Raw genomic sequence first — 21,522 nt, 5'->3', positions numbered from 1 at the left:
TTTCTGGAGTAAAGATAGTTGAAAGATACAGTACATCCTTTATCACTCAGTTTGCAAAGAATACTCCCAAATACTGTTTTTTTTACCACAGTGACTGTAAAGGAATGGAGTTGTAGAATGTGGTATAGTACTGTGGCACTTACATGATTTAGCATTCCTATTTTAAGGTAATGCCCATTGTACTAAATTCATTTATGTAAAAGGTCATTATTTACAGCCGTCTTGGTTGTGTAGTCTTGCTTTGTTATAACAAACATTTCTTTCTATGAAATGATAAAAAGAAAAAAGAAATTGCCATATTTTAACATTTTGATTGATATAATGTACACATAGAATCATGTTTTCTTCTGTTTTATTTACATTTATCATCAGTGAATCTGAATCCACAATTAATGAAATTGCTGTTTATTTGTTCAACTTTCTGTATGTTTTGCAAGGAGAGAAGACTTTCCAATTGATTCCACCAATATGGCACAAATAAATACATCATTTTCTAGAACACAAGCATATATTATACTTCTTATCATCACATTGGACAATTTTTAGGTTTCTACTGTTCTGCAAAGTCATTTAAAAAATTGCAAAGATGCAGTACAAAAATACTGTATTGAGTGCCTCAATTTAAGCATGTGTGCCTAGATTTCTTACAAGTGGCAGTATTTGCAGATATGAATTAGTTTGCAGTAGCTGATGGGAGGATTTGTCCACACAAATGGGTGCAGCTGTACAATCTACTTTGTACTAGGCAAGCAGTTTAAAAGTGAGATTTCATATTGCGGAGTGAGCTTATTGAAATTAGATATACAGTAGATTTGATTTAACTTTGGAGAAGCATGTGTCTTGGCACAGTTTGCCCAAAGTAAAAATAAAAGCTTAAAACACACAAAAGTGCCACAAGTAATAAAAGGCAATTCCCCCACTCTCATGGACAATATACGCCAAAAATGAGGCCACACCAAGTTTAATTAAATAAAAGGGTAATATCTGATTTTCACACTTTTGAACAGTGACAATTTTTAAAATAATTCCCCACCTTGTAAACCTAAGTGCGGTTTCAGACCTCCTAGATATAGAAAGTAGATGTGCACCTTGACTGAAATGGGTGGACCATCTGCATGCAATGGTGCAAATTAAATGTTGTGGCATTCTCAAGTTGAACTCTTGGTCCAGATCATAAAATTGTAGTGTTTGGGTTGCATATAACAGTGACAGTAATGCAACTAGGGAATAAAATAAACAATTATAGCTGATGTGAGCAGTCAGTTATGAACAGAAAAATATTATTTTACAAGTTTTACATATCTATAACATAGTAAATGGATGATTAGATTAGATGTGCATCATATGACTAATTTATCCCAGCAAACTCTTCACGTTCCATTGTTATAAAATGTGTTTTATAGAATAACAGAATATGAATATTTCTCCAGTTATGATCCAAAGAGAGACAGCTTTGAAGAAATTGAAAGCTAACTATAAAAAACAATATTTGGTGTATTCTTAATCTATACTTAACAATAAAGAGTAATATTATAAATCAGGCACAAGTTACATAATGGCCATACAGTATTATTATTTGGACTGGCTCACTCATCTTCATTTGAGTTATTTTGACCAGGAGCTTCTGCCCTTTGTTCTGCACGATCTGTGAATAAGAACAAAATTCCACAGTCAAAGTCAAAAGTATTTACAACATACTGTACTTTAGTTTCTCTATGTCACATGTATCTGGTATGCAGGTGGCATCACTTGCAGCAGATAGATGCAGGTCACCCTATCTACACTGGCAGATAGCATTAAATAAAAAAATAAACTTTAAATATAATTTCATTTTAAAAGAAATAATTTCCTTACCTCAACTTTCAGAAAACCCTCCATAAATACTAATGCCCCAACATTTAGTATATACAGGGATCACTGACCTAAACCTGAAGAGAACCAGTTTTCCCTGCAGCATCTCAGCTCATCACAACTCTATGGAAAATTTTCCATTACTGCTTATAGATAAACAATAATGGACAGATTCAGCTATTCAGCTCTAAACGCCATTGCCTAATTTCAAATATGATTTATACATTTATATATATTAAGAAGCCCTTGGCAAAGATTTTAAAATCTACAGTAAGTGGTTACATGATACAAAAACAGTGTAAACACTGTGGGGTAAATTTACTACGGTGGGTATTTTTTTTAGAACTGGTGATGTTGCTCATAGCAACCAGATTCTACTTTACATTTATTGAGCTGCTTCTAGAAGATAATAGAATTTGATTGGTCGCTATGGGCAACATCACCAATTCTAAAAAAACCTCACACCTTAGTAAGTTTACCCCTGTAACTTAGAAATTACATTGCATAGCCAGTCTCCAACTATACCATGTGTTAGAAAGTATTTCACCTGTTTCATCAGGCTACTGTAGAAATGTATCTGTTTCAATATATTAAATTCACAAACACAAAACTCAGTCTCACACCAGTGTTACTGTCCTTTTTATTAAATTCAAATGATCCCATACTCATTATCATAGCTGTCAACACTGGTATGTTACAATGTCATAATCAAGACATCAATTGATATGCTACCCACTTAGTTTTCTTGTGTTGGTTTGTAAAGCTTTTTCAATACATGTTTAGTAAGATTTTATGGTTTTTTTTGTTCATGCTGTGCTTATTCAGATGTAGCAATGCTCATCGATGCTGCTGCTGCTGCACCATACAGGTATCCTAGTCACACTTGTATTATAAGTAATGGGCAGCATGAGCCATTCATTTACAAACAGTAGTCTTCCAGCCGTGTTGTGTTTGTCATTTAATAAGCAGTATACCCAGTCAGTGAAATCACAAGCCTCACAGGGTTGTGGGATTAGTGGTGGGGAAGGCTGCCTACTAAAGCAATGGGGAGGGCCAGGAAGAAGATCAGTAAACTCAGTCTCATAAAAATAACACTCTCATAATTTGAAAAGCCAAACTTGTACTGTATATTTGTGGAAAAAGTAGCATTATACAGTATCTGTGTAAATATTAGCATGCAGTTTATAATTTTCTTAAAACAAGTACTGTAATACTGTGTATACAGACTCAGACAAGCACATAAATATACAGTCAAAATTAGATAATGTAGATGCTACTTTTTACACACAGTTGGAGTTTGTATATGTACCAGGCACAATAAAACTTGGGGCCCGAATCAGAACCGATTGCTGCTGTGCGTTTTCGAACAGCGTCCGATTATTGAACTACAGCGCATGCACCGCAATGCACATGTCCGACGGACAGCAGCGACAGGATGGTGTGAAAATTCCGATCGCACGAGCATTCGCAAGGTGATTGACTGTTTATGAGTGGTAACTGACTGTTTACTGGGTATGTCCAGAAAAATGCAGGCATTCCAAGCATTTTCAGGGACAGAGTGTGACGTCAGCATTGGCCCCGATCAGCCTGATGTCTTCGCACTGGAGGAGTAAGTCTAGGGCTACGCACACCTGCACACACTGCACAGAATGGGGAAAAAAATAGACGGTGAGGGGGGTTGCGAATGGTTTTGCAGCTGTCCACTGAGGGGAATTTTTGCACAGTGTACACATGCATTCGCACACGTGCACAGGGCAAATTCTCACTTCACCTCGACGACGACTATCTGATCACAGGACAGTATAAATTGCAGCACAGCGATCAGATCTGAAAAAGGCACATGTTTTGGGAAAATTAGGAAAAAGCTGTGGATGCTAATTTTTACACAGATATAAAAGTGTGGCTTTCAACGATAGTGTTATCTTTATGAGACTGAGTTTACTGTACTTCTTCCCAGGCTTCCCAATGGCTTTAATAGGCAGCCTCCTCCACCCCCAATCCCACCCCCCGTGAGACTTGTGATTTCAAGGTCTGGGTGTACTGCTTAGTAAATGACAACCCAACATGACTGGTACATTATGTAAATGAATGGCATGTTGGCTTGGGTTGGAGGAAAGGAACCCAGAAGGCACAGAATGCATGATCATTTGTAAGGCATGCTGTGAGATGCCTGGCGTCAGTGAGCCGTCAGCTCCCGGGTATCTCTGCTAACGTTGGTTGTCTTTTTTTTGCCATAAATGCATCTTATATGCATTGCTATGTGGATAGGATGCACAAGCTGCTTCTGCTTATTAAAATAAGAATTTACTTACCGATAATTCTATTTCTCGGAGTCCGTAGTGGATGCTGGGGTTCCTGAAAGGACCATGGGGAATAGCGGCTCCGCAGGAGACAGGGCACAAAAAGTAAAGCTTTAGGATCAGGTGGTGTGCACTGGCTCCTCCCCCTATGACCCTCCTCCAAGCCTCAGTTAGGTACTGTGCCCGGACGAGCGTACACAATAAGGAAGGATTTATGAATCCCGGGTAAGACTCATACCAGCCACACCAATCACACTGTACAACCTGTGATCTGAACCCAGTTAACAGTATGATAACAGCGGAGCCTCTGAAAAGATGGCTCACAACAATAATAACCCGATTTTTGTAACTATGTACAAGTAATGCAGATAATCCGCACTTGGGATGGGCGCCCAGCATCCACTACGGACTCCGAGAAATAGAATTATCGGTAAGTAAATTCTTATTTTCTCTATCGTCCTAGTGGATGCTGGGGTTCCTGAAAGGACCATGGGGATAATACCAAAGCTCCCAAACGGGCGGGAGAGTGCGGATGACTCTGCAGCACCGAATGAGAGAACTCCAGGTCCTCCTTAGCCAGGGTATCAAATTTGTAGGATTTTACAAACGTGTTTGCCCCTGACTAAATAGCCGCTCGGCAAAGTTGTAAAGCCGAGACCTCTCGGGCAGCCGCCCAAGATGAGCCCACCTTCCTTGTGGAATGGGCATTTACATATTTTGGCTGTGGCAGGCCTGCCACAGAATGTGCAAGCTGAATTGTATTACACATCCAACTAGCAATAGTCTGCTTAGAAGCAAGAGCACCCAGTTTTTTGGGTGCATACAGGATAACAGCAAGTCAGTTTTCCTGACTCCAGCCGTCCTGGAAACATATTTTCAGGGCCCTGACAACATCTAGCAACTTGGAGTCCTCCAAGTCCCTAGTAGGTGCAAGGCACCACAATAAGCTGGTTCAGGTGAAACACTGACACCACCTTAGGGAGAGAACTGGGGACGAGTCCGCAGCTCTGCCCTGTCCGAATGGACAAACAGATATGGCTTTTTTGAGAAAAAACCACCAATTTGACACTCGCCTGGTCCAGGCCAGGTCCAAGAGCATGGTCACTTTTCATGTGAGATGCTTCAAATCCACAGATTTGACTGGTTTTAAACCAATCTGTTTTGAGGAATCCCAGAACTACGTTGAGATCCCACAGTGCCACTGGAGGCACAAAAGGGGGTTGTATATGCAATACTCCCTTGACAAACTTCTGGACTTCAGGAACTGAAGCCAATTCTTTCTGGAAGAAAAATCGACAGGGCCGAAATTTGAACCTTAATGGACCCCAATTTGAGGCCCATAGACACTCCTGTTTGCAAGAAATGCAGGAATCGACCGAGTTGAAATTTCTTCGTGGGGCCTTCCTGGCCTCACACCACGCAACATATTTTCACCACATGTGGTGATAATGTTGTGCGGTCACCTCCTTTCTGGCTTTGACCAGGGTAGGAATGACCTCTTCCTGAATGCCTTTTCCCTTAGGATCCGGCGTTCCACCGCCATGCCGTCAAACGCAGCTGTGGTAAGTCTTGGAACAGACATGGTACTTGCTGAAACAAGTCCCTTCTTAGCGGCAGAGACCATAAGTCCTCTGTGAGCATCTCTTGAAGTTCCGGGTACCAAGTCCTTCTTGGCCAATCCGGAGCCATGAGTATAGTTCTTACTCCTCTACGTCTTATAATTCTCAGTACCTTAGGTATGAAAAGCAGAGGATGGAACACATACACCGACTGGTACACCCACAGTGTTACCAGAACGTCCACAGCTATTGCCTGAGGGTCTCTTAACCTGGCGCAATACCTGTCCCGTTTTTTGTTCAGACGGGACGCCATCATGTCCACCTTTGGTAATTCCCAACGGTTTACAATTATGTGGAAACTTTCCCATGAAGTTCCCACTCTGCCGGGTGGAGGTCGTGCCTACTGAGGAAGTCTGCTTCCCAGTTTCCATTCCCGGAATGAAACACTGCTGACAGTGCTATCACATGATTTTCCGCCCAGCGAAAAGTCCTTGCAGTTTTTGCCACTGCCCTCCTGCTTCTTGTGCCGCCCTGTCTATTTACGTGGGCGACTGCCGTGATGTTTTATCCCACTGGATCAATACCGGCTGACCTTGAAGCAGAGGTCTTGCTAAGCTTAGAGCATTATAAATTTACCCTTAGCTATATTTATGTGGAGAAAAATCTCCAGACTTGATCACACTCCCTGGAAATTTTTTCCTTGTGTGACTGCTCCCCAGCCTCTCGGGCTGGCCTCCGTGGTCACCAACATCCAAAACTGAATGCCGAATCTGCGGCCCTCTAGAAGATGAGCACTCTGTAACCACCACAGGAGAGACACCCTTGTCCTTGGATATAGGGTTATCCGCTGATGCATCTGAAGATGCGATCCGGACCATTTGTCCAGCAGATCCCACTGAAAAGTTCTTGCATGAAATCTGCCGACTGGAATTGCTTCGAAGGAAGTCACCATTTTTTTACCATGGCCCTTGTGCAATGATGCACTGATTTTAGGAGGTTCCTGACTAGCTCGGATAACTCCCTGGCTTTCTCTTCCGGGAGAAACACCTTTTTCTGGACTGTGTCCAGAATCATCCCTAAGCACAGGAGACTTGTTGTCGGGATCAGCTGCGATTTTGGAATATTTAGAATCCACCCCTGCTGTTGTAACAGTATCCGAGATAGTGCTACTCCGACCTCCAACTGTTTCCTGGACTTTGCCCTTATCAGGAGATCGTCCAAGTAAGGGATAATTAAGACGCCTTTTCTTCGAAGAAGAACCATCATTTCGGCCATTACCTTGGTAAAGACCCGGGGTGCCGTAGACAATCCAAACGGCAGCGTCAGAAACTGATAGTGACAGTTCTGTACCACGAACCTGAGGTACCCTTAGTGATAAGGGCAAATTTGGGACATGGAGGTAAGCATCCCTGATGTCTCGGGACACCAGATAGTCCCCTTCTTCCCGGTTCGTTATCACTGCTCTGAGTGACTCCATCTTGATTTGAACCTTTGTAAGTGTTCAAAATTTTTTTAGATTTAGAATAGGTCTCACCTAGCCTTCTGGCTTCAGTACCACAATATAGTGTGGAATAATACCCCTTTTCTTGTTGTAGGAGGGGTAATTTAATTATCACCTGCTGGGAATACAGCTCGTGAATTTTTTCCCATACTGCCTCCTTGTCGGAGGGAGACCTTGGTAAAGCAGACTTCAGGAGCCTGCGCAGGGGAAACGTCTCGACATTCCAAACTGTACCCCTGGAACACTACTTGTAGGATCCAGGGGTCCTGTACGGTCTCAGCGTCATGCTGAGAGCTTGTCAGAAGCGGTGGAACGCTTCTGTTCCTGGGAATGGGCTGCCTGCTGCAGTCTTCTTCCCTTTCCTCTATCCCTGGGCAGATATGACTCTTATAGGGACGAAAGGACTGAAGCTGAAAAGACGGTGTCTTTTTCTGCAGAGATGTGACTTAGGGTAAAAACGGTGGATTTTCCAGCAGTTGCCCTGGCCACCAGGTCCGATGGACCGACCCCAAATAACTCCTCTTCCTTTATACGGCACTACACCTTTGTGCCGTTTGGAATCTGCATCACCTGACCACTGTCGTGTCCATAAACATCTTCTGGCAGATATGGACATCGCACTTACTCTTGATGCCAGAGTGCAAATATCCCTCTGTGCATCTCGCATATATAGAAATACATCCTTTAAATGCTCTATAGTCAATAAAATACTGTCCCTGTCAAGGGTATCAATATTTTTAGTCAGGGAATCCGACCAAGCCACCCCAGCTCTGCACATCCAGGCTGAGGCGATCGCTGGTCGCAGTATAACACCAGTATGTGTGTATAACTTTTTATGATATTTTTCCAGCCTCCTGTCAGCTGGCTCCTTGAGGACGGCCCTATCTATAGACGGTACCGCCACTTGTTCTGATAAGCGTGTGAGCGCCTTATCCACCCTAAGGGGTGTTTCCCAACGCGCCCTAACTTCTGGCGGGAAAGGGTATACCGCCCATATTTTCTATCGGGGGGAACCCACGCATCATCACACACTTCATTTAATTTATCTGATTCAGGAAAAACTACTGTAGTTTTTTCACATCCCACATAATACCCTCTTTTGTGGTACTTGTAGTATCAGAAATATGTAACACCTCCTTCATTGCCCTTAACGTGTGGCCCTAATAAGGAATACGTTTGTTTATTCACCGTCGACACTGGATTCAGTGTCCGTGTCTGTGTCTGTGTCGACCGACTAAAGTAAACGGGCGTTTTAAAACCCCTGACGGTGTTTCTGAGACGTCTGGACCGGTACTAATTGTTTGTCGGCCGTCTCATGTCGTCAACCGACCTTGCAGCGTGTTGACATTATCACGTAATTCCCTAAATAAGCCATCCATTCCGGTGTCGACTCCCTAGAGAGTGACATCACCATTACAGGCAATTGCTCCGCCTCCTCACCAACATCGTCCTCATACATGTCGACACACACGTACCGACACACAGCACACACACAGGGAATGCTCTGATAGAGGACAGGACCCACTAGCCCTTTGGAGAGACAGAGGGAGAGTTTGCCAGCACACACCAAAAACGCTATAATTATATAGGGACAACCTTATATAAGTGTTTTCCCTTATAGCATCTTTTATATATTTCTAACGCCAAATTAGTGCCCCCCCTCTCTGTTTTAACCCTGTTTCTGTAGTGCAGTGCAGGGGAGAGCCTGTGAGCTTTCCCTCCAGCCTTTCTGTGAGGGAAAATGGCGCTGTGTGCTGAGGAGATAGGGCCCCGCCCCTTTTTCGGCGGCCTCGTCTCCCGCTCTTAACGGATTCTGGCAGGGGTTAAATATCTCCATATAGCCCCCGGAGGCTATATGTGAGGTATTTTTAGCCAAAAAAGGTTTTCATTTGCCTCCCAGGGCGCCCCCCTCCCAGCGCCCTGCACCCTCAGTGACTGCCGTGTGAAGTGTGCTGAGAGGAAAATGGCGCACAGCTGCAGTGCTGTGCGCTACCTTAAGAAGACTGAGGAGTCTTCTGCCGCCGATTCTGGACCTCTTCTCGTTTCAGCATCTGCAAGGGGGCCGGCGGCGAGGCTCCGGTGACCATCCAGGCTGTACCTGTGATCGTCCCTCTGGAGCTAATGTCCAGTAGCCAAGAAGCCAATCCATCCTGCACGCAGGTGAGTTCACTTCTTCTCCCCTAAGTCCCTCGTTGCAGTGATCCTGTTGCCAGCAGGACTCACTGTAAAATAAAAAACCTAAGCTAAACTTTTCTAAGCAGCTCTTTTGGAGAGCCACCTAGATTGCACCCTTCTCGGCCGGGCACAAAAATCTAACTGAGGCTTGGAGGAGGGTCATAGGGGGAGGAGCCAGTGCACACCACCTGATCCTAAAGCTTTACTTTTTGTGCCCTGTCTCCTGCGGAGCCGCTATTCCCCATGGTCCTTTCAGGAACCCCAGCATCCACTAGGACGATAGAGAAAATGATATGCAGCATGCCTGTATTGAGTGTCAGACTGTGGCTTTATTTGCTTAAGAAATTCTATTTTACAGTGTTTACCTGGAAATCACTGTATTGTAGCATACACACTTGTGTATCTGTGTAAAAATTAGCATCCACAGCTATTTTCTAATTTTCCCAAAACAAGTTCTTTCAGCATCTGTATATGTACAAATCACGATAGAACTTGTTTTGGTAATATTAGAAAAATGCTGTGGATACAAAATTTTACACAGATATACAAGTTTGGCTTTTCAAATTATGAAAGTGTTATTTTTATGAGACTGAGTTTAACTGTACTTCTTCCTGGGCTTCCCAATGGCTTTAATAGGCAGCCTCCCCTACCCCCAATCCCAACCCCGTGAGATTTATAATTTCAAGGACTACTTAGTAAATGACAAACACAACACGGTCGGTACATTATGTAAATTAATGGCTTATGCTGGCTTTGGTTGGAGGAAAGGAATATACAAACAAAAGTGAGCAAGTATTCCTCAATGAGGCACTCACTGACTACTTATATTCAACTATAAGAGTTGGGACACACAAACTATGAAAACAATTACAATAAGCACTATGTCACTGCATGTGTCAGTCACCTATCTTCATAGGTCTCTTGGCATAGCGATATTGCTGATGGTTACCATACCTGTAAGCTAGAGTTCGATTCCCACAAAGGACACACTTGTATTGTTTATCTATGTAAACAGTAGCATTCACAGTTTTTTTTCAAATTTTCCCAAAAGAAGCTCTGTTGTGCTTCATATACAGAAAAAAAAGTTGTAGATGCTAATTTTTTTCACATTTCTAATTAATGTTGAGTTCATCTAAAAAAAGTAGTTTTAAACTACAAGCATCGTTTGACTTTACAATGGAGACATCACACATGCACAATGGTGGTTTTCAAAAGCGACACATTGGTGGACGAACACCAGTATTGCACCCGATAGAGACTAAGGGCCTAATTCAGTACGGATCACTATTCTGAGAAATCGCAAATTGCGTAGCATTCGCATTGCACATGTGCGAGGGGTAATGGCGAGAGAAATTGCATACAGATCATAATTGCAATGTAACCACTGTTTGAATGACAGAAAGCCTGGCATTTCTGGACAGAAAAATGCAATTTTCTGGGTGTGTCAGAAAAAACATAGATTTACCCAGGTATTTTTGGGGAGGGTCTTTGACATCAGCGCTGACCACTACCAGCCTATCTCAGTCACAGATTAGTGGCAGCCTCAGACCTACTTACATTTGCTCAGATGGCAAAAAATCTTCAATGTTCCGGAAATTGTGTAAGCATTTGCCAGTGGAACGTGTTCTGCAATGCATTCGCAAACTTGCATGGGGCATTTTTTCTCTTCCTGTCGGGGTGGCGTCTTTCTACTCGCAGATAAATGCAATTTCTCAGAATAACGATCAATGCTGAATTAGGCCCTTAATTCATTACATTGTGACTGAATACAACACGCTGCGACTAGGCGCATGCAAACATAATGCGACTAGTTTTTCACACTACACACCATATGGAGGATAGATGAGCATGGCTACATCTGTACTGTATACTTTCTATTCTAAATACCACAATACAGCTTACCTGTCCTTATATGGTTTAGTGAAGCCAGCATTCGTAGCATAAAAGAAGCGGGGACTGTAATGGTATTTCGAGTCTCCTCCAACATTAGTTCATTACGTGAAATAATCTGAATGTCACCAAAAAGGAAAAAAATAAAACATAATAAATTACATGAATACAAAAATTGAGATTATGATGGAGAGTTGAACCACATTTGTACAGTCTTAATTGGAATAAATAGGTAAACATAATCAATCTGGAATACTTTTTTGCGACATGGCCAACTAGAATCCTAGCTGCCTTAGAAAAGTGAATAGTAATATACAGTATGCAAACGGGCCCATTCTGAAGTTTCTACAACATTGTAAACAGAATTACTGTATATTACATTGAAAATAATGCATTTTGAGAATAAGCTCAAGCTATTTTTTTGGACTGAAAAAAGAACCAATAATTCTGATAATGGAAACAGCTACAAATGGAAAAACTACATGTAAAAAAACACAGATTGTTATGTATAGCTTTGTAGGCTTTAATCCATACAACACTATAGGAGCATTTGGAAACAGCAGCTACTAACTGTATATAGAAATACAGATGTAGCTATGCTCATCTTTGCTGCGATGCGGCATGCTTCATGGCATGCTGGGCTGCAGCTATTTGCAGCTGGCGATCGCTCCATTAAATCCTAATGGAATAGTAACAGCTCAGCATGCCATGCAGCATGTCGCATCGCACCAAGATAAACATGGCTACATCTGTAATTTATTTGTCACAACACCTCAGTTTCCACCCCTGTTCTGCCTCATCTTACCCTCCACTCCACCATACATTGTGGCCCTCCCTGGTGTCACTACATTGACAAAGCATTTTGTTGTGGCATATGACTTTTTTGCATTTTTATTTATACATTTAAAAATCTTTTTTTTTTTTTTAACATTTAAAATTACCTAAGTAATTTATTATACTAGCAACAAATTAGAGTTAACAAAATGACACCATTGTGACACAACCTATTATAAAGAGCATTTCTCTCACAGTACGTCAGTGTTTCCCAAATTTCATGAATCATGTCGCCCTTGAGTATCAGCATTTTTCTGATCACTGTACACCTATGACAAAAGTTTCTTATTGAGAAACTCAGCACAAATTAAGAAAGGTCACTAGCACTGTACATAAATCACACAAGCTCTGAGTCCCTATTGCCCCAACGTAGCCCATTCCTGTTGCACCAGGGTGATACAAGGTAAAGAAATAATACTAATAATTTGGTAATTTCTATTTGCAATTGGCAGATTTACGTATCCCTAAACATAACAGTTACTTTAGTCTTGTTCAAAATCTAAGTAATACACAAGTTTTACATTCTTTACAGGACTGACCCGCTATACACTCATTAGCCACTGGTAAGGTACACCATTCTAATACTGGGTATTTAATCCCAGAACAACCTAAACTCTTTGTGATATGGATTCAACCAGGTCCATTGCATAAATAAATTGTGACAAGATCCCTCTATAAAAAAATGTAAACATTTAATAAATATTCTGTCACATACTGATATACTGTAACAGCATTCCACAGTTGTTGCATAGTTGTTAGCAGCACATTTATAATGCTAATATATTTTTGCTACACATCTCAAAGGTGTATTGAGATCTAGAGACTGTAGAGGCCATTATATTGCTCGGAATGCACATGGAACTACAGTAAGAGGATGCCTGGCGTGAGTGAGCTGACCGCTCATGTGCAACTCCATTAGCATTGGGCATTATTTTTTGACCAAAAATAGGTTTTATTTGCATCGCTAAATGAATAGGATGCACAAGCAGACTATGCTGATTAATATTATATGCTCATGCCTATATTCTTTGCACGATACACCTGTATCTACATACAAAATGGGTGGTTACAGTGTTTTCTAGGAAAACACTGTAATCTACTGTACCATTTCACATTCAGACACAGCCACGGTCACAAACAAAATATAGGCATGCCAGCATAAGCTGTTTGTGTGTATTATTCACAACATTTTGCGACTAAGACGTATTACAATGGAAATAGTTACACGTAAAGATGCTCGGTGCTACCATGTCACACCATGGCATGGCGTGACCAGAAGGGCTGTTTAATGTGCAGGGAGGCTAAATGTAAGTGAACACATCTGTACGTTATCCAGGTGGAACTATCCATTAATTGTTGGGTAAATTATATCCATAAAGGGATACATATGTCAACAATAATGCAATTATATATGTACAATTGTTATTAAGAGGCCTAACGTGTACTAAAAAAAAAATAAAGCACTAACAATGAATTGGAAATCAAGATTTGTTAGACCAGATTATTTTTCAAGTCAGACCAGTTTTGGTGGGCCTGTGACCACTGTAGCCTTAGTTTCCAATACTTAGCTGACAAAAGTGGAACCTTCACTTTGAGATGCTGTGCTTTCAGAAATGCTCTTCTGAATTCCAATGTTGTATTGCCTAATTATAAGAGTTACTGTAGCCTTTCTACCAGTCTGGCCATTCTCCTCCGACCTCATTTATTAACAAGGCATTTTTGTCCACAGAACAAGACTGTCACTGGATTTTTTTTTTCTCTGTAAACTATAGAAACTGATCTGCATGAAAATCCAAACAGATCAGTGAGTTTTTAGTTACTCAAAGGATGATGGCTGGTACCAACATTCCACAAAGTATCTTAAATCAGAGTCCTTCCCCATTCTGGCATTTAGTATGAACTACTACTGAATCTCTTTACTATGTCTGCATGCTTTTATGAATAGAGTTACTGCCACATGGCTGGTTGATTCAGATATATAAATATACAGGTGCGTAGGCATATACAGTATAATATAGTGGCCACTGAGTGTACAGTATATTCCATACTGAAACACCCTCTGGTTGAGCAGTACTGTAAACTACTTACTGTATCATGCAAGCTGCTTGTTCTAGAAATACTTAAAACTTTTTTGAACCGGAGTACACCTACTACTTTTGCTGCCAGTGTATTTCCTATTGTCTGTGATAGCCTAGACCAGTGGTTCCCAAAATTGTGTTTATACTATATACCATCCTTAAGTTCAGTTATGAGGTGAGGGACAGGATTAATTTTGATTTGTCCACTTATTTTATGATTGGCAGCCACAAGCACTGGTTTTGATTATTACATTGACCATAAATAATTAGCATTGGTTCTGGACCACCAACCCAGGGCACCGCTGCAAATGAGCCAAGGCACCCAGTTTGAGCACCACTGGTCTAGACGAATAAGAATGGCCATTGGCCAGGCACAGAAAATGGGCCATGACACTGTTGGGAGTAAAATGAAAATACTAGGTATCCTTTCTTTTTTTTAACAAACGTCCACTGGACAATGTTTCCATTTTAAAGACATCATTATTATTTTAAGTGAAGACAGATCAAGTTAAGTTACACTGAATAGCACATGTGTAAACTGCTCTCTTGTTTTACCTCTTCAGCAAGGGCCCAGTTAAAAGATCTTTCTTGTTCAAATGGTGACCATATCTTGATATTGTAGTCTATTCCAGATGATGCTAAAACTGGATAAAAATTCATAATACTGTATAGTCAATTTTTGCACCATAATGTAACAAGCACAACTTACAGTACCATAATAATACTAAATATACTATACAATAGGTCATCATTTTATTAGGTTCATCTAACTTATAGCAAGTTACTCTAATATAGTATTTCAATGCAAGTAACAAGGTGTGAACACTAAGACACAGGTGTACATTGACATTTTTCATTCTGTATATTTGTAACAAGATAATAATAAGATATAATTTGATTATTTAAAAAATGCATTTACTGGTGCGAACACAACGTAATTACTACTACTAATAACAAAAATTATTGTATATGGTTTGTAAGAGTCGTGAACTATAGATCTATATAAAAGATTTGTTACACCCAGTGTGTTATGTGAATGTTTCATTATATATTGGAATTGTTATTTTACTATAAGCAGTGATTATCAGCATGAAAAGCTGTACAGTATGCTTTACTCTTTGTACACTAATAACTGACCAGTAGAAACCAGGCAGTATTATTATTAGCCGCTATGTTTCATTTGCATTTTTTCATATTTCTGAAAGGAATTTTTTTTTCAAACATTGATATGAATATAATTTTTTTTAAATATTATTTGAATCCTCAATATTTGTCTGACACCATTGAAATTGCCTACAAATCTCGTGGATTTCAGCATACAGTGCATTTGCAAAAGTGAGAAATTGTTGAGTATGCATGTGCTGGATTAGGAATATGCACATGGTTGGTTCACACTTTCCATGAAATGTGACCATCTGGGTGGTAACTGGTCAGTGACCATGCATATGTATGGAACTGATTCATCTTGTAGGAGTGCCATGGGCACGTACTGTATGTTGACTTCTGTCCTTGATTGTACTGTAGCATGCGGCTGTATGTTGGATGCCTGTATCAGACTGATCTTTTGCACCCAGCATGGGATGGGTGCAAGACCAGATTCTAGATATGACCACTGCAGATAAAAACAATAGGTGAGATAGGATTCCATATGCAGAAGCACAGATTTTTGGCATATACAGGTTGATTCTTGCATTAACAAAGAGTAAAGTAAGTGTTCTGCTGCGGGCATATGGAACAGCAGTTGTGGATGCGCCTAACTCAGACCATTTATGAGTAATATGATATATTTCAAATGTGATTAAACAGCTTTCAAATAACTTAAAAATTAATGAAAATAGAACTAATTTAATAGTAAGAAAACCATATAATGATAGTTGTTTTCTTTATAAATTGTATATATGGTCTTTAATTGACTCTGAATAGGACTGGGTCTACATATGAGACTGGGTATAGCAAGTTGCTATTTTTCATTTGTTGGATATAATTATATAAAAGTATTTATATATAAGAAATAATGCTTATTAGACTGAAAAGATTTACTTTTTACTAGAGATGTGCGCCGGACCATTTCTGACCCTTCTGTGCCACGGGAGGTTTCTGTCCTCCCTGAGCTCGCCGTAGGACACCTGCGTCACGGTTTGACAGGTGTACCACTCCAGTCAAACTCCCCACATGCCACTGTCCATGGAGCGGGTCGTGCGCCGGCCGGGTAAAGGGCCGGGCGTTTGGAGCCAGAAGCGAGAGCTTACTCGGGGCTCCACCCCCCCACCTCACTGTGACAAAAAATTGTCTAGTTAATTTCTTCACTTCACAGCTCACAATATTGTTTTCACTAATACTGGGCAATACTGGTTACTAAACAACAAAGCAGCGGCACAAACACACAGCAGTTTATAGCAAATCTATGAATCACTGCCACACACTGTGTGGCTCACAGGGTTGTATGTGAACAAAGGGGGTAATTCCAAGATGATCGCAGCAAGATTTTTGTTAGCAATTGGGCAAAACCATGTGCACTGCAGGGGAGGTAGATATAACATGTGCAGAGAGAATTAGATTTGGGTGTGGTGTGTTCAATCTGCAATCTAATTTGCAGTGTAAAAATAAAGCAGCCAGTATTTACCCTGCACAGAAACAAAATAACCCACCCAAATCTAACTCTTTCTGCACATGTTATATCTGCCTCCCCTGCAGTGCACATGGTTTTGCCCAATTGCTAAAAAATCCTGCTGCGATCAACTTGGAATTACCCCCAAAGTGCACTAGGGTAGAGCTCACCAATCAGTACAAACAATAAAAATATATATTTTTCTATTTCTCAACTTGCAGCTTGGTTCAAACTGTGTGGCTCACAGGGCTTATAGATGCATGTAAACAAAGTGCACTAGAGTAAAGCACACCAACCAGTACAAACAATAGATATATATTTAATTATATATTTTTCTATTTTTACAACTTGCTGCTGTTCGAACTGCATGGATCACAAGGCTTATAGATGCACGTGAATACAGTGTACTAGGGTATAGCACACCAAACAGTACAATTTACAGCAGAGTAGAGTGCAGCATAAAGCAGTGTACCACCTGTACACAGTCAATATACAGAGCACAGCCACTTGTGAGTCTGGAGTCTATATGCACAGCACAGCCAATACAGCAGAGTACAGTGCAACACACAGCATCTGCAGCATGCCCCTAGATGCAGTCACTATACTGCACAGCTTCAACTAGTATGGAGTCTCTGGATGGACACAGCCAGCCAAAACAGCAGAGTAAAGTGCAGCGTACCCCTATATACAGTCACTACTGTATATCGAACAGCCACAATTAGTCTGAAGTCTATGGATGGACACAGCAAAGTTTATCCCAGCATGCCCTTATATACAGGCACTATACTGCACAGTCACAATTAGTCTGGAGTCTCTGAATGGATACAGCACAGCCTAAACAGCAGAGTATAGCACAGCATTCGTCAGCGTGCACTGAGTAAAATGGCGTAGAGTCCCAGCCGCATCGCCTTTTATGGAATCCAAATCTCGCGAGAATCCAAATCCGGGAAGATGATGTTCGGCTTCGATGTGGGATCCAAGTCTGGCGGGAACATCCAAGCCACAGCTAGGGTTGACTCAGATTCCCAATGCTCGGAGTGGCTCAGATTCCAAGCAATTCAAACAACTCATCTCTACTTTTTACTAATGTATGCTAATGAGCAGCTGATAACTTGGTACTATTATTATCAAGCACTAATGTTCTGATTTTTTCTCAAATGCATGTCTACATTTTATTTTTTACATTAATTAGTATGGTATGAAAATTATATATGAATAATAGTATTTACTCATTTAACCCCCGTACACATGGGGGAGATGAGTGCTGAGCGATCTAGCATAGACTGCTCAGCAAACATCTCCCCCCCCTCCCACTCAGCACGATGTGTGCTGAGTACGGGGGAGGGACGGGGGATGCTCATTTCAGCCAGTGGTGAAATTAGTGGAAAAACAAAGCTGGGACTGCGCAATTCACTCTGATATGGATATTTATTATCACATGAAATTAATCTCTAAAAATATTTAAACACATACAAACACATACAATACTAGATGCCGGCCAGCATCACATAAAAATTATATTATAAAACCAATTAATATATTGCTAATGGGTCTAATAATAGAGGATATACTACTTGCTTCCAATATGTGCCTAATACACTTTATATCCTAAAATTATACACTAAAAACGAACCATTAATAACTTTCTCTTAAAATATTAGTTATATCACTTCTAATGGATTTAAACCAAGATCGATTGTCCAGCGCTTTTTTTTGGTTTGTGACATGCAACCATGCCGAGTATTCTTCCTTTTAGATAGTGATATTTTATCCCAGCATATATTCAGTTAATAGCTCAGTCCAAATCAGAAAGTCTTTCTCCTCAAAAAGACATCCACATTCAATTATGCACTTAGAACCGCATTATCCACATTTCGGGCTTCTGCCGTTTAGCTAGGCAGATCATACACGGTTAAAGCCTCTTTATAAAGCAATTATAGCATTCCACTTTTTCAGGGTATAATACTATGCCTGTGCAAAGTTCTTGGATAAACCCCTCCCGGCTGGTTTTAGCCTTATCTGGAGCCTCCGGGTTCTCACTGTAGCGTGCTTCTCTTCCCAACCTCAGTGGGGTTTCTTATGCCTGCGGCCGGCCGGCCCGTTAGTGTCTCCGCTGCTAACTCCTGTAACGACAGACGCGTTTCCCCGCCTTCTATTGCGTCGGCGGCTTCTTCAGTGTCAGATATTCACACCTCGATTCATCTGGTTTAAATACCCACCCGCGCCAATCGCGCGTGCGTGTTATCGCTGCGGATCAAGCCTCGTTATCATTTTGGCTTCCAATGCATGTCTTAGTATCTTTACATTCCAAATCTTAATAATGGTTCATATATGTGTTATATAATATAATAATATAAGGTCATACCTATAACCCCATTTATATTATTACTATTTTTGGAGCATACAATTAATTCTAACTATAAAAAAAAAATATAATGAAATATAATTAATCAATTGTCGATAATTAATTACTAACCAATAACTTATCATATCTTAAATTCATCATTGGTATCGCTCAAGACGTAATTTATTTTAGATTCTCCATTCTCACAACCCATTGGTACTACATAATAATATTATATTCAACTTCCACATTACTTGATATTATCTGTATATATATATATATATATATATATATATGTGCAATAGTATATTTCTCTACTTATATAATAATAGGCATTTTTCCATTTAGGTAATCAGTCCTATGTATAAATTTCTATCTTAATTCACTTGTTCTAGTAAATTAATTATACAAGTATATAAATACCCCCTACCACCTCTAACTAAGGAACAGATGTTCTAAACTATATATAGAGAGCAAACCACAAGAACCCTCCACATCACTTTCTATAGAATAAAGACCCATCTATATCCCATTCAATTCCACCGTATCATTAAGACCCGATGGTACCAATGTATCTAATCTATAGATCCAGTAGGCCTCTCGTCTTCGGAGTCTACTGAATCTATCCCCCCCTCGGTTGGTGGAGTTTATTAACTCTATTCCAACCATTATGATGCTGTTCACATTCGCTTTTTGACAATGTATTACATGATCCGATAATGGATGTCTCGCCCCTTTAATTATGTTCCTCCGATGCTCCATATAGCGAATATGTAAAGTTCTCGTGGTTCGTCCCACATACTGTTTCCCACACTTACAGGTAATGAGATAAATGATGTAAGTAGACATGCAGTTTATAAACTCTTTAATAGGAAAAATCTCACCAGTGATAAATGACTGAAAAGTCATACTCTTTCTTGGTATATTACCACATGAAAGACAATCCATTTTCCCACATTTATGAGATCCCATCGGTCTCACAGGCAGCCATGTACTTGATATAACCCCTTTTCCCCCTCTTTCCTTCTGAAAATGACTTGGCACCAATTTTTTCCTTAGATTATCTGCTTTTCTAAAGATAGTGTGACCTCTAGGGTCTATACATGTTTTTAACACTTCATCTAAAAGTAACAGAGATGTGTTCTTCTTAATTACCTGACTAATTTTATACGCGCAACTATTATACTTTGTGACAAATGCTTCACTTCTCTCTCCCACAATCCCCATCTCATTTTTATTTTTATTATTTTTATTATTAATAAATTTGGGTCTTAATAAAGTTTCCCTATCCATAACCTCCACCTCACGGTAAGCTTTCTCCAGAATCCCCTGTGGATATCCCTGTTCCTGAAAGGACTCCAACAGTGTCCTTGCCTGTGTATGAAACATAGGAAGCAAACTACAATTACGACGTAATCTGACCAACTGTCCCCTAGGGATATTATCTTTCCAACTACGTTTATGTGCACTCTTGTAGTCTAGGTACCGATTATTATCTACTGGTTTGATGTATGTTTTTGTTACTAACCCTTCATCCTCTACTGATAGCTCTATATCTAGGAAACATAACTTATTAGTGCTATAACTTGATGTGGGAGAGAGAAGTGAAGCATTTGTCACAAAGTATAATAGTGAATTAAGATAGAAATTTATACATAGGACTGATTACCTAAATGGAAAAATGCCTATTATTATATAAGTAGAGAAATATAATATTGCACATATATATATACAGATAATATCAAGTAATGTGGAAGTTGAATATAATATTATTATGTAGTACCAATGGGTTGTGAGAATGGAGAATCTAAAATAAATTACGTCTTGAGCGATACCAATGATGAATTTAAGATATGATAAGTTATTGGTTAGTAATTAATTATCGACAATTGATTAATTATATTTCATTATATTTTTTTTATAGTTAGAATTAATTGTATGCTCCAAAAATAGTAATAATATAAATGGGGTTATAGGTATGACCTTATATTATTATATTATATATTATATAACACATATATGAACCATTATTACGATTTGGAATGTAAAGATACTAAGACATGCATTGGAAGCCAAAATGATAACAAGGCTTGATCCGCAGCGATAACACGCACGCGCGATTGGCGCGGGTGGGTATTTAAACCAGATGAATCGAAGTGTGAATATCTGACACTGAAGAAGCCGCCGACGCAATAGAAGGCGGGGAAACGCGTCTGTCGTTACAGGAGTTAGCAGCGGAGACACTAACGGGCCGGTCGGCCGCAGGCATAAGAAACCCCGCTGAGGTTGGGAAGAGAAGCACGCCGCAGTGAGAACCCGGAGGCTCCAGATAAGGCTAAAACCAGCCGGGAGGGGTTTATCCAAGAACTTTGCACAGGCATA

At 40.2% G+C, this 21,522-nt stretch overlaps 1 protein-coding gene across 4 annotated transcripts in view; it reads right to left on the bottom strand.

Moving 5' to 3' along the window:
* Positions 1 to 335: 335 nt before the first annotated feature.
* Positions 336 to 21,522, bottom strand: part of DCAF6 (DDB1 and CUL4 associated factor 6) — a 912,707-nt gene continuing 891,520 nt past the window's right edge. For all 4 annotated transcript variants that reach the window (XM_063954988.1, XM_063954989.1, XM_063954991.1 and 1 more), the window contains 3 exons: positions 14,744 to 14,832; positions 11,289 to 11,394; positions 336 to 1,645 (listed from right to left, as the gene is read on the bottom strand). In XM_063954988.1, the coding sequence (XP_063811058.1) occupies positions 1,587 to 1,645; positions 11,289 to 11,394; positions 14,744 to 14,832 (254 nt within the window). In that variant the 3' untranslated portion in view covers positions 336 to 1,586. The remainder of the gene's footprint in view (positions 1,646 to 11,288; positions 11,395 to 14,743; positions 14,833 to 21,522) is intronic.

Source organism: Pseudophryne corroboree, chromosome 2 (genome assembly GCF_028390025.1).
Source record: "Pseudophryne corroboree isolate aPseCor3 chromosome 2, aPseCor3.hap2, whole genome shotgun sequence".
NCBI lineage: Eukaryota > Metazoa > Chordata > Amphibia > Anura > Myobatrachidae > Pseudophryne > Pseudophryne corroboree.
The sequence above is the reverse complement of the archived record's forward strand: the minus strand, read 5'-3'. Positions and strand labels throughout refer to the sequence as shown.